Genomic DNA, 13373 nt, shown 5'->3' with positions numbered 1-13373 from the left:
TGTAGGGCACTGGGAATTTTTCATGTTTATTTACAGTCAGTGGCAGTCTGAGAAATCACTGTCCACATATTCCACAGCTGTCTTCATTTAGAATATCTCTAAATATTTTTCGAAAGATTATTTACATTTAGGTCTTGCTATCCCTCCACCACTGACTCATCTTTGGATTTTACAGTCAAAACGCATACAAAACATCCAAATGAACACAACAATAGGACATGCATAGAAACACAGGGAGTTCAGATTATGGCTTTCATTACTGAATTGGTCTGGAAGCTATAGGAAAGGAAGAGGTGTTCAGATATGTAACATTTCCTTGGCCCATTTCTCCTGGATTAAAAAACAAATCTCTTTAAGGCAACAGAAGTGGTGTGACAAAAGAGAACCTGCCCACTTTGCCCCATGCACTCTTTGTAAGAAAGATAATGCTTTAAGTATGACGTACAGTACATCAGTGTGATAGCTAGAGGACTTGCAACAGTAGTGTGATCACAGTGGTAGGTGCTGGCGATAGTGCAACCTCGTAGGCGCTAACCAAGAGGAAACACACCTTCCTGTAGAACAAAGGTCAGCATGGAGGAAAGCACAGATGTCCAGCTCAGCAAAACCAACATTTCACAAAGAAAGACAAACACAACAGGGACCTTTGAAACAACTGCAGAGCAGATAAGCCTAAACTAAAGCCTCCTTCCACTGTTATTTAAAAATAAATGTCCTGTTGTGTCATCAATATTACAAGAAATGCCCATAAAAGCAAAACAATTGAAGAGTTTGGTTCCAAAATGCTACATCCTCCATTTTCATGAATTTTTACATTTTGATTCTCCAGTAATTTCAGTAGAACTGTAATTGAGTATTGTTATTTGATTTATCTTTACTCAATCAAAACAACACAACTGCAATTGGATTGATATTACCTGAGATACACTATTAAATAATATGATTTATTGTTTTTAAAATGGAGATATAACATTGTGGAACCAAACTTGCTAGCATGTGAAGCAACAGTTGTTTTCCATGTGGTTTCCTCCATCAGAACTGTGTAAACACCCATGCAAATGATGGCGGACAGATACCAGATAACCATGATCAAACTAACACTACATTGACCCTTATTCAAAATAAAATAAAACAAAGCACACATGGAAAGACCCTGAATAAAGGTGGACATTCATTCTTTTTACACTAACTTGATTAAAATGTGTCTCAATTAGAAATAAGGCTTTACACGTTTAGGAAGGCTACTTATATGGAATGCATTTGCTCTCCGTCACAGAATAGTTTATGGATTCATAGAATGGAAGCTCAAAGAGTCCTCACAGAAGTTGAAATGTGAAAGACTGGGACGGATTATAGAAATTAATATGGCACTTGGATGGTCTTTTGCAGCCATGATTTAGCTTCACAATACACTTTTGTTTTGTAGTCATGGCCGAAAAGAAAGCTGTATACAAAAAAAAACACATAATGAACAATAATAACACAGTTATATGGTTGGAAAGCAAACCTACTCAGAGATTACAGGCAAAATCTTACCATTTAAGTACATTTATCACATCATATTTTTTTTAGAGAAATTAAAATTTACATTCCTGAAAAAGTGATGCGTGTTATCTCTTTTTGCCCATGTGCATCTTTGGAAGACACTGTAAATTACAGTAAATAAAATATTTTTCCAGCAACTTCTTGCTCTAATGATCTTAATGGCACTTTTAAAACCCCCCAAACATTTTTTGGGGAAACAATAAAGGTGTTTAGAGACGTTTGGCATAGTTTTTGCATAGTGCATGGTCCCGGATGTCCCCCCACCCCCCATTTTTCATGTGCGGCTGGTGCTGTGCAGAGCCGTGGTCTGTCACGGCGAGAGTCTGTGGAAAGAGGGCTGACTTTGCTAGCTGGAGCGACTCTTGCACCTTCACCTGGGCCTGTTCAGGGCGGCAGGCCTCCTTCTTGTGCATGCCACAGTCGCCAGTATGCAGGACCCTGGAGCCACGTGCCAAAAGCACCTTCAGGGGTTTGGAGATGCACGTCCCAGAAAGGTTCTGCAGGGTCCAGTCCCAGTTGTAGTCGTCGTAGGTGCAGTACTCGGTGTTGCAGCCCATCATCTTGTAGTAGACCTCCCTGGAGATGCCCATGCCAATGTTATGTTTCGTTGACAGCCAGCTCGCTGTCTCCAGCTTGCCTGACAATTCCTGAAAGCGGCCAAGACCATCGTGGTTGCCAAGGGCCAGCATATCGCAGTCCGGGCAGTCGGACTTCTTGTGCTCCAACATGCCCTTGAAGAACTGATAAAAGTCAGGGAGGATGTAGTTGTCCTCCTCAATGAAGATGGTGAAACCGCTGAATCCCTGAAGAGCATGTACCCGCTCCCACACAAAATGAAGTTTCCACCACCAATGGTGTTTAGTCTGTGTGATAGACGCCTCCCGGTAATGACCATAGGAGTCTGGGTGCTCAGCATTGAGGCATCCTGATTTGATGGCCTCAGCCTTGGCTATATCCCGTGGACAGTCCTTTGGATCCTGTCCAGGAAACTCGTTTGGATAGAGCTGTCGGCTGTAAGGGAAATAAATTTGCAAAACCTTGCAGAAAGTTATCCCTTGAACTATATCGGCCATTTCCTGGGAAAAATAGTCATGACTGAAGATGATCAAAAACTTGTGAATATCTGCAGCATTTCCCAATGACTGAATTAACATCTTGAGGTAAGCTGGTCTGTTGTGAACTTGCACAACAATGACCACTTCGGGGTCACCTGGGAACTTGTCATCATTCTGAATAACCTGTTTGAAGTTACTGTCATAAACTGATGTGCGCATGTCCATGACTGATCCATACTGAAACTTGCTTATGACAGTGGCTTGGGTGTTGGGGTCCTGAGGTGGGGTCTCGGGAGGTTTCTCTGAGACTATAGCTAATTTTGTATATATTAAAATTAGCACAACTAGGGAGACGAGCAGGAAGGCAATTAGGTTTCGTCGGAGAAGTCTGAATCTCATTTTGTCACATTGAGCTACAGACATTCATGAATTCGCTTGCAGGCTACAGATGGGAGCACAGACAAACATTCGTGTTCATGGTTTAGAAGTGCGTTATTAAACTTGTCCGTTTTAGATTACGCACTCCGTTTCTGCAGAAAGTCTTCAAATACGCATTCAACACATTGTTCTGTAGACGAGATCATCGGCGCTTGTGTCAAAGTAGACTATGACATTTGCTTAACGTTCATTTAGGTATAGCAGCACCTGAGATGAAACAACACAAATAAACCACCGTTAGGCCGTTTAATTTCAAACTTTGAAAGTACAACACTCGTATTACTTCTATGTTGTAGTAGCTATACAATCTTAAAGTTCACTCACCTTATAGAAATTGTCATGTGTCATAAAAAACTAAAAAGCAGGAAGAGGAAAAAGACAGTTCGTGTACAAGGGGATGACTAGAAATTGACTGCTGACGTGTACTACAAACTACAGCCAACGGGAGCAGACAAAACTCAAAGTTGACGAATCAGTGACCTACCTATGCGCTTGTAATTTGAGAAGGGATATCGCGAATCGTTCAGGAGGTCTATAGGCCTACAGAGAACGAGGAAGAGAAGTTTCAGCCCAACCCATCGACTAGGCTGCAAGTTTTTTTCGTCTCAAAACTGTTCGGGACACTGAAGTGAAGTATAGGTCTATGCCTGCTCTTACGCGGCGCTCTCATTTTTGGCGGAAACAAAGCAAAAGTAACCAGTTGTAGCCTATCTAAATATTCCGTCAACTCGTTACAAAGTTAGACTTCGATACCCTTTCAAAGGGTTAAGGGAAGGAATTCTGTTCTGCTTGCAAGGATATTATTCCAGGCCCCATTTAATTAAATCTTGCTTCCCACGAGAGTTAATAATGGGCCCTCCAACCACGGGGCCATGTTGTCACCACCCTATTCTGCACTGTTCCCCTATAATGACACAAAAGATTACAGTAGGCTAGCCTAGATCTTAATGTGAAAAATTAAAGAACGTATTACAGTCATTCTATTATGCAGCTGCACTGTTACTTCTACTTTGTGTCCCCAAATAATAAAATGAAGTTATTAATAAGAAAGTTATCCCATCACAATTATCCAATATATGCAGTTTTTTTTTTATCCTTTGAGAGAAAATAGCCATAGCAAATCATTCTTTTTGGTCTAATCTGGCCTCACAATGTCCTACTAGTATATGAGGGTAACAGCACTTCGTCTTTTACCCTCTAGGTGGCAAGAGTAGGTCACAAGTACAGGACACTCTGATATCAGACCAAAAAAAATGTGGTAGGCTATGCACTTGGGTGCAATTACAACCTAAACACATCATAAATCATAATTTGCACCAACTATTTGTGATAAATGCCAGATAAAGACAATGTAGCATTTTGAGAGGTGATTTTTTCCTCTGGCACCTTAAATGTTACTCAACAGTGAGGTAAAAACAGCCTAATAGCTCCCCCATGCTTGTGGCTAACAATGAGGGGGGAAGTCACACTTATGCAGAGCCACTCATGACATAGGCTACATAATAATATGCCACAATGAACTGTTCCTGTTTCCATAGCTGAATGGAGTCGCTGGTTGTTCCAGGCCATCTTGAACTGTTTCCTCTGGAGGAGGTGCATGCCTTGTTGCTCAGCGCACACATAAAATATTTCGGATCTGCTTCCCCTATGATGATTTACGGTCTGGATCAATGTGATTCAGTAATGACAAACACATGTGCTCCAGCAGCGTTTTTTGCAGTTTGTCACAAACATGATAAAAAGCTTTCTTAGCCTATAACAAAACCGCTGTCGATAAAAAAATAAGAATTAAATGTATAATTCTTTCAGGGATCTGTTCAGGTATGGAGTTGAACTAACTGGACGTGATCACATGATAATTTTGAAGATTAAACTGCAAAATTTGAAACATTTGAGTGTCTGAAGTTTTTAAGATCAGTGTACAAGAGCAGCCAAAATGTTTATTTCTACTAGGCCTAAAGGAATAGCTTACTTATAGTGACACAAAATTTAGCCTCAACACAATTTATTTATCTGTGACTGAAGTAAATTAGCAGTAATGATTCAACTGGAAGTGCTTTGGAACTCGACATCGAAACAAAAAATCCCCTCCATATGTGAGCTCAGTGACATTTGCAATAATTACAAGATATCTTCATGAAATACTGAATTAACACTTTTTAAAGAAATATATGACATTTGAATTCATGATGGTGGCTTTCTGCTGTAACTCCTAATTCAAATATTCTAGAGATAAAGACCCAGTAGTCCCATAGTAGGCACAAGGCTTTGCATCCTCAGTCATGCTTTTGCTTTGCTGAGGCAACAGCACACTTCACTTGAGCATGTGAACATGTCTGTAACAGACTTGCAAAAAGGAAGCACAAATTACTCAAATAAGCACACAAAGATTTGATTTCATGACAGATAAAGGTGCCAATGTGTTGGCCAAGTGACAGTGACTATCATTTGATCTTGATACCACTGGAGGCTGACAAATTAATTTTGTTCCATGTACACAGATGCCAGCTATATCATTCCAGTATATTTGATAGTTATTTGGTCCAAAACAAGACCTTCATCCAGTTCACCTAAAACATGATCATAATATGAGTTAATTGTTTGACTCCAATTTGTTTATGTGCAAACATAGTAAAAGAAAAGCAAAGGAACATCTATTCAAAGTTTCATCAACGTCACTCTCATATGTTGCCTATACAATACATGCATATGTGCAGACTTGCATCCATTTTTATTCCTCTGTGAATGGAGTATAATTGAGTCTGATTAAAATGTAGCTAAATATATATTTGTTTTAAATCTTGACTGATATGGCTTAAAATTATCTGTAACAATGTAACAATAATCTGTAACATGAACAATGTGAAATATGATTGTGCTCTTTGTCAAATCAGATATTGTTCCATAGAAAGTACATTATTTAAGAGGAAAAGATCATTTTAGTTTGTTTAGTTCAGTTGTTGTTTTTGCATAAGCCGGAATTCTGCATGTGATGATAATCATGATGCAAAAAATGCTTTAAATTCTTTATATAGTTCCTATAACATGTTTTGTCTGATAACAGAGTTCAGTCTAAATATTGATATTTTGAATCATATTGCAAACAGACAACATAAAAGTCATGTCAACTTAAGCTCAAAGTCATACTCAGTCAATAAATTATGTTATCATATTTTATGATTGTGTTTGCACTCAGTGAGACATATTTAAAATATCCCAACTCCCTGGACAAGTGAATATGATCCATTCATGCATTTTTATATGGATTAAGTAACACATTTTTACTGCCAAAGCATGTATTAAATACATTTGATATCAGATATGAAGTTAAAAATCCAAAAAAAAAAAGAAAAAGTATAGGCCTGTAAATCCAACCGCAGCAAATAAAGAAAAAAAGATCATATTAAACAAAATAAGGTGGGAAAACTCCCTGATAGGATTAAAATTCTCTATTTTTATTGGAACATTTTGACATGTGCAGTGTTTCATGCGAGCCAATATACTTCAGGGAATAATGTGTTGCAATAAAATCTAATCAGTGCCTCTTTTCCCCGGGTCCACAAGAATAATGGCAGCTTCAGGCCCACAGCTTAAGGATGTGTCTGCACCTCTCGTATGCTGCCTCCCTAACCAGACAGTCACTTGTAGCATGTGATGCAACAAATCATATTGTAAACTGTCTGGAGAAGAAACTGGAGGACATTTTCACAGAGAAAATAATGACTCTCTTTAAAGTGTAGCCCTGTTCTCTACTCTGGCAGCTGTTTTTAGGAAAAAACTGTTCATCTCATCAAAGAGTTAAGTTGTCCTATGTGTTCAGTTCTAGTGTATAACCCCTGATGTCAAGCCAGGATCTAGAGGACATGGCTGTGTATGGCACCGTTCAAATAAAATTGAATGAAAGAGAAAAAACAAAATGACTCAGTGCTACTAAGAGAGTCAAAGAAGGACAGTCAAGACTCCACAATCACCACCTCCATTGCAATTGATTGATCCAGATGTTTCATTTATACTTCAGTTTGCATTCTGTAATATTTCTTCCATCCTAGTGTAACTCATTTAAGCCTACATGCTCAGTACCCAATAGATTATGTAAGTGAATTCATATGTCCATGTTTGAAAACAATGGATTCGTTACCAAGAGGAAGAAAGCAGACATTTTTTTCCCTTTTAGGTCACAAGCATCCAAGTATACTTGAACTAAACTCTCTTAGCTGTACAGAAATATTTATCTTACGTCTTTAACGGTGTTTGGAATAACGTACAAATTCAGAATGTGATTGCACTAAACAGTATGTTGTTCCACCCAGAGACAGGGGAGAATGGGTGTGTGATAGGCCCAGGTTACTTGGCTACGATAAGAGACTGGAGACCAATCTGTCAAATGTAATACCCCTTTAATGTTGGATAAGTTGAATAATTATGTTTTAAAACACCCTTTATAATAATAGCAATGTTAGGCTTGACTTTAACAACAAAGCCTTATCATTTTTGCATGTGTCAGATCACTGTATACACAGCTAGAAATAACTCATGGCTGAGTCATTGTTTTGAATATTCCAAATGAACTGCATACTCCGTCTTCTCTCCCTCTCTATCTCTCTGTCTCCCTCTCTATTCTCTTCTTCTCTTTACTCTCTCTCAGCCACACACCAACATACGATATTCTAATATATTTTTATGTTGAATTGTCCTCTTCCCAGCATAGTTTTGAGTCAGTTGTTTAGCTTAGAACTTAGTTCAGGCCATTGTTTTTCACCTAGATCTCTGTACTTAGCTTCCACAGCCCAGCTCACTAAATAGCTCTGTTTTATTTGGACACTCAATATATACACAAGGATCTTAAGCAAATGAGTCACATGTTTAGTGCAGCTTCAAGAGCATTTATAGATCTATGAAAGAATGAAGAACATGAACTTGGGAAAAAAGAAAAAAGACTTCAACCAATCCTACCATTGTGAAACCTTTCCTGTAAAAGTTCCAAAGCCATCCTTCAATCCAACAAAGTGTAAAGTTAGCAAATGGAAAACCTGAGGAGCTGCCTCGCCTCAGCATAATATGCTCAAAATTAATCCTCATGATTTCATCGCGTTGTTTTGTTTATCTGTAATGCTAAAAGGATCCTTTTGAAAGGCCGACACATCACTCAGAGTCTCTACGGATTGCATAGTGAGTTACAGTGGCGTGAAATAATCCTTGGCCTGTAGAGTTTGGTTGGCACAAGCTAAAGGCTTGTGTTGGGTAGGGCTGGTTTTCGTAAACAGCAATGTTATTGTTTTTCGGGAGCACAATATTTATAAAAACCCATTTGTATCCATGCATGTGTAACTACACATACATCATGACGTTTTTAATGCGAAGTGTGAAGGTTGGTTGGGGAGTTGGTTGGGGAGTTAAACATGCTGTTTCTGACATGTGACTCTTAGCTATTCGGATCATCTTACATGCAACAATGTCTCCACCAGGCTCCTTGTAATTACATATTACCTCATGCTAAGTAACGGTACAGCACCGACATCTCTGACAGCTGTTTCCAATCAGCACACCCAGGCTATGCCTTGACAGTCATACATCCTCTTTCAAAGAAAAAAAAAATGCAGGGGCAAAAAAAAACAAAAAAACATGGGCAGCCGGCGAAAAGGCGCTGAACGTACGTCAGGATGATGACTCGGTCACCTCAGCTGCAATTGAATGCAGATGAATGTGTTGCACAGAGCTATGCGATCATGCTCCTGTGACACTTACACAAGAACAAGACACTTGTGTGAGTGTGAGTGAGAGTGAGTATGAGCACGCAAGGGAGGAGTATGTCTCCGTGCAGAGTTAGTGCCTGGGTGTGGATATCTGTCCGGGACAAAAATATGCGTGAGGGAAAATATTAACCCCAAAGCTGCCCACAACCCACACAAACATTCAGTGAAATACCGTTCCCCTCAAAAGGAAATGGGCAAAATCAAACCACATTTAATACCTGCATCTCCTGGGTGTGTTTAATGCATTCATAATGCCCATTCTTTATTTTCTATGTTTCATTTTCTTTATTTCATTTTTCATTTTTATTTTATTTTACATTTAAGCCACCCTTAAACACATTTGACATAATGTAAAGAGACCGTAAGAGAGAGAAGGAGAAATACCAGAAATACAGGTGGTAATGTGTGGCAATGGTTTGGGGCATGGTTTCATTTAGAGCAGCTTACAGTATCATCTTACAGAATCGTAGTGTAGTATAAGGTGACAAAAATGAACCAGAGTCTGGTCTGTGGACGCTCTCAGGCACTATTTTGCAATACACCATGCCAGTGACACTGGCACTGAAGAAGAAGAGTGTCAAAGCTCATAGTAGGTCTGGAAACAGTTACAAAGTTGGACTTCATTGACTGAAGGCAGTTTGTTGAAAACTCCTTCAGAAGAAACCACTAGAGCAGGAGGACGTTCTTTTAGGACAGCTGTAATCTCCAAGAGATGTCCCAAGTCAATTCAACAGCTATTATTGACTTGGGACATCAGATTTAGTTCCAACCCCATTCTTAATTCTTGTCACTTTTTAAACTTCAGCTCTGTATACACTGCTCTGTTGCTGACACATGCGTGATTAATTTGCCTCCAGAGATCCGAGCACATGCTGGAACATACTGAGGCACACAATGTTACGGGCTGCATGTGGTTTTCTGTTGTTGCAACTGGACCCAGCTCAATTTGGATGTCCTTTCTCTCTCACTGCCCCATCGTATTTAGAGGGAAACCTTCCCAGAATGGCACAGGGAGTTTTTAATATATATATATTTTTAAATGAGTCAGATGAAAGATCTGTACATGGGTTGGTATCATATATGTGTGTTGTTATATGACAGAGGAAAGAGACAAGAAAAACGTGTTCACAGATTGTTCGTGTTTTTGAATGAAACCAGTATGAGGCAGCATTCATCATCATTTCAACAGTGCAAACTTCTGCTTTTTTGTCTCCCTGCCAATGTTTATCTCTCGCATTCCTCTTGCATTTTGGGGAGACCATGTAGGCTACAACACACGCACCCAATAGCACGCGCTGAGGGTGTTTGGCCAATTAGAAAAAGAACTTGCTCTCTGCTGTTTCGATCACCGAGGCGAGAGGCAGACAGCATGGCCCTGGAGTACCCTCAAACTGTCACTGTGCAGATGAACGACCACAGGTTCACTGGCTACGCTAGCTCCCTAACATGAGTCTCTGAGCCAAAACGCCAATCCTAAGGGATATGTTTACAAAGATTTAAACAAACAAAAAACAAATACACAAAACAAGTAATAACTTTGCTTGTTTTTAAAACAGAGTAGGTGTTGTTATCACTTCTCATAGCAATGTCAAAAAAACAAGTAGCATATGCATTTGCCAGACATTGGAATGCACAAGCATGTAAACGGGGGAGATCTTAAAATATAACCGTGGGAGTAGCATTCCATAAGATGATATGCTCGGACTGACACAGGGAGTTTGTGAGCATATAGATTTTTCACGCAGGAGCGCACCCCCTTCATTTCACTAAAGACAAGCAGTAGAATACATTTAGGGGTTTGCCAAAGCCTACTGGCAGCCATTTTGTCTGATTGCTACCAGATCTGTTGAATTTCCAGTCATCATAAAAGTGCAGTTTTTTGCAGTCTTCCTGATTGCAGTGTTACATTGTAAAATGTGCATGATATGCTTTACTCAGAAACCTTGTTTTATGACTTGGAAATTAATTTACAGAAGCATGTAATAATAAAAAGCATCACCCACGTCAAAATTTGAATTTTTAGGATCACAATAGGCTGCTTGTTGTGGTGTTGGCTCATACACATGTGCTTTTTCACACTGCACAATCAGATAAATTATTGTGTTTACCTTATTGTGAGTGCCTTTGTGCACTTCACTTGATTTGCTTTCTCACACAACAGGATAGACCCCAGAGGCCAGATGTCTCTCGTGGTATCAACAGAAGCAGATGATGGAGCATGCCTTCAGGAAGCAGCTGGCTTTGTAAAGGACATGCTGGCTCCTTCCAGCACACAAACGAGAATGTCCGAGAGCAAGTCTCTGAGCAGAGAGGAGACGTATAATCTGTCAAGTGTGTATGCCTGTGTGGGATTACAGCAGGTGGTGGTGGTGGTGGTGGGGGGGGGGGGGGTCTGTTGTCCTTGGCCTCTCATGTTAGTTGTTCACCCATGTCCATTATATATGGCAGGCTCTTGGGTCAAAAGTTCATGTTGTTCTTAAAGGCTTCAATTTCACTGCTGAACAGATTAAAACCCCTCAAAACCTCATTTTCAATAACATCGTAAATTATGGGATGCCACATTCATTTGCAGATATGTCCTCCAGTTCCACCAAAGATTGTGGTTTCTTCAACTGGCTCTGCCAATTAAGTAATTTAATACTTGGGCAAAGATGAATGTTACATTTTTTTTTTTTAAATAACTACTCTTTGACCACTGGGGCAGAGGTTTGATGAGGGCTGTGCTGCCTATGCTGAGAACTGGCTCACACAGTTCACAGCGTATAACCCTAACCCTGTCACAATAGTGGTTACAATTCTGGGGAAACATTCTTGATATTTGAGCTCAATTGCAAATCAATTCCAAATTAGCAGAGCCAGAATGAGTTTATTTTTCATTTATAATGCATTGAACATTACAATCATGGACTGCACTTATAAATATGGCTTCTATAAAAACAGACTTTTAGCTCTAGTAGCAACTTGTGTGTGCCCAACTTGAAAAGCTGTCTGTGACTGTCAGAAGTCCTGATACCTGACTAAGGCAGATGTGGCATGTCAGATTATCATCAACTTTTCACAACATCATTCACAACAGATGTTTCTGCTATTTGCAATACCATTGCAATCATTTAACATCTCCCCTCCTATTTCCTAACCTTTTGAAATAAATTATATAAAATTATGTAGATGTTGATGTTTAGCATTCACCATAAGGCCTTGTAGTGTAAAATAAAAATACACATATTATTCAGTGTATATGTGTATACCCAAAATTAAAGGATCATTGGCTGCATAAAAACAAAAAAAAATCCGTCGGGATGAGCAAAGTATCTATCTATCTATCTATCTATCTATCTATCTATCTAGAATATGCCGATCATAGAGCAGTCTTTGTTGTGGTGCATTTCAGAATCCATTAAGAGGCAAGCAGACCACTGGAATGATCTGGCCTGTAATAACTCAACCTAAATGCTTTTGATAGATTGTGGTTAACCCTGACTTTGGCAAAAATAACATGGAATTTCCTCTCTAAAATTAATTGAGGGGAAAAAAATATATTTTTGAGAAATGTTTACGAGTTAGTTGCACCTTTCCCCCAATTCACACAAAGGGCTTATTTAGCTTGGGTACAGTACATGGCTTGAAGGGTGAAATGGTCCTCATGAAAAGGGCAGCAATCCCTGGCAGGAACTCCCTGTTCTCCTCCTCAGGCCTCGCTGTGTTATCACGTCCTCGCTGCAGGTCTCCAACAACAACAACAACAAACATCTGCAAATGTATCCTGAATTTCCCCTTGGTGATCAATAAAGTATCTATCTATCTATCATGTGCATCTTCAGTGTTTTCCACATAATCGGCAGCCGCTAGAGGCGACCCGTTCATCCGATCAATTCTCCTGAAACTCGTAGGAAATGGAAGCGCATTTCAACACTTTCTTTTTACGAGGTGTTCTGATCTTCTACATAGGGCTATAGGAAGTGATTCCAGTATAAACATGGTATAATCACTCCTTTCAAGCCTTTGTTAAAATGCAAACATTGTTATAGTCACCCTGTGCCTTTAACTTTTAATAGAATAATTAACCAAAGCTTCAATGATTGCAGCCCCTAATCCATCTGTTTTCATTTTAACTGTCTGGCAAGGGGATTGGCCGTTCCTCACAGGGCCGTCTGAAATAATTTATGGGAGTCAAGCATTTTCTCCCACACTTTCAGCTTTACCTTTAACAAAATCAAATCAGATACTAAATGGAGCTAACAATTACTCCCAAAAGTAATTTATGGGATTCAAGCATTTTCTCCCACACTTTTAGCTTTACCTTTAACAAAATCAAATCAGAGACTAAATGGAGCTAAAAGTAATGTCTTGGAGTCCCAAAAGTAATGTCTTTCCAGTTGATATAATGTGATCTACATCTGTTGTTTTAATGCATTCTATGCTCCTAAGAGGTAATAGCTCTCGCTAAATCTGAGAGAGGAAGATTAAGACTTTATATGCCGTGGCAAGAAAAAGTTAGTCACAAGTGTAGACAAACGCAATGTGCTTAAAAAGGAGAATACCGGTGTTTTTTCACATAGATCTCTGTTTCTTGAGGTCACCT

The 13373-nt window shown here is 39.4% G+C and overlaps 1 protein-coding gene across 1 annotated transcript; it reads right to left on the bottom strand.

Moving 5' to 3' along the window:
* Window positions 1-2: 2 nt before the first annotated feature.
* LOC143109889 (alpha-1,6-mannosyl-glycoprotein 2-beta-N-acetylglucosaminyltransferase-like) lies at window positions 3-3463 on the bottom strand. The gene is made up of 2 exons (XM_076272696.1): window positions 3363-3463; window positions 3-3245 (listed from the first exon to the last, which is right to left on the bottom strand). Exon 2 carries the CDS (start codon window positions 3021-3023, stop codon window positions 1755-1757), a length of 1269 nt encoding a protein of 422 aa, XP_076128811.1. The 5' UTR covers window positions 3024-3245; window positions 3363-3463; the 3' UTR covers window positions 3-1754.
* Between the last annotated feature and the right edge of the window lie 9910 nt (window positions 3464-13373).

Source organism: Alosa pseudoharengus, unplaced genomic scaffold (assembly GCF_046254945.1).
Source record: "Alosa pseudoharengus isolate Yale_2024_CS ecotype anadromous, Long Island Sound unplaced genomic scaffold, YU_APseudo_1.1 YU_APseudo_1.1_scf_7, whole genome shotgun sequence".
NCBI classification, from domain to species: Eukaryota; Metazoa; Chordata; class Actinopteri; order Clupeiformes; family Clupeidae; genus Alosa; species Alosa pseudoharengus.
Note: the sequence above shows the minus strand (reverse complement) of the source record. Positions and strands in the feature narration are given on the sequence as shown.

Coding starts and splice junctions, on each gene's coding strand:
- LOC143109889 (XM_076272696.1), bottom strand. CDS start 3,023: ATGTCTGTAGCTCAATGTGACAAAATGAGATTCAGACTTCTCCGACGA.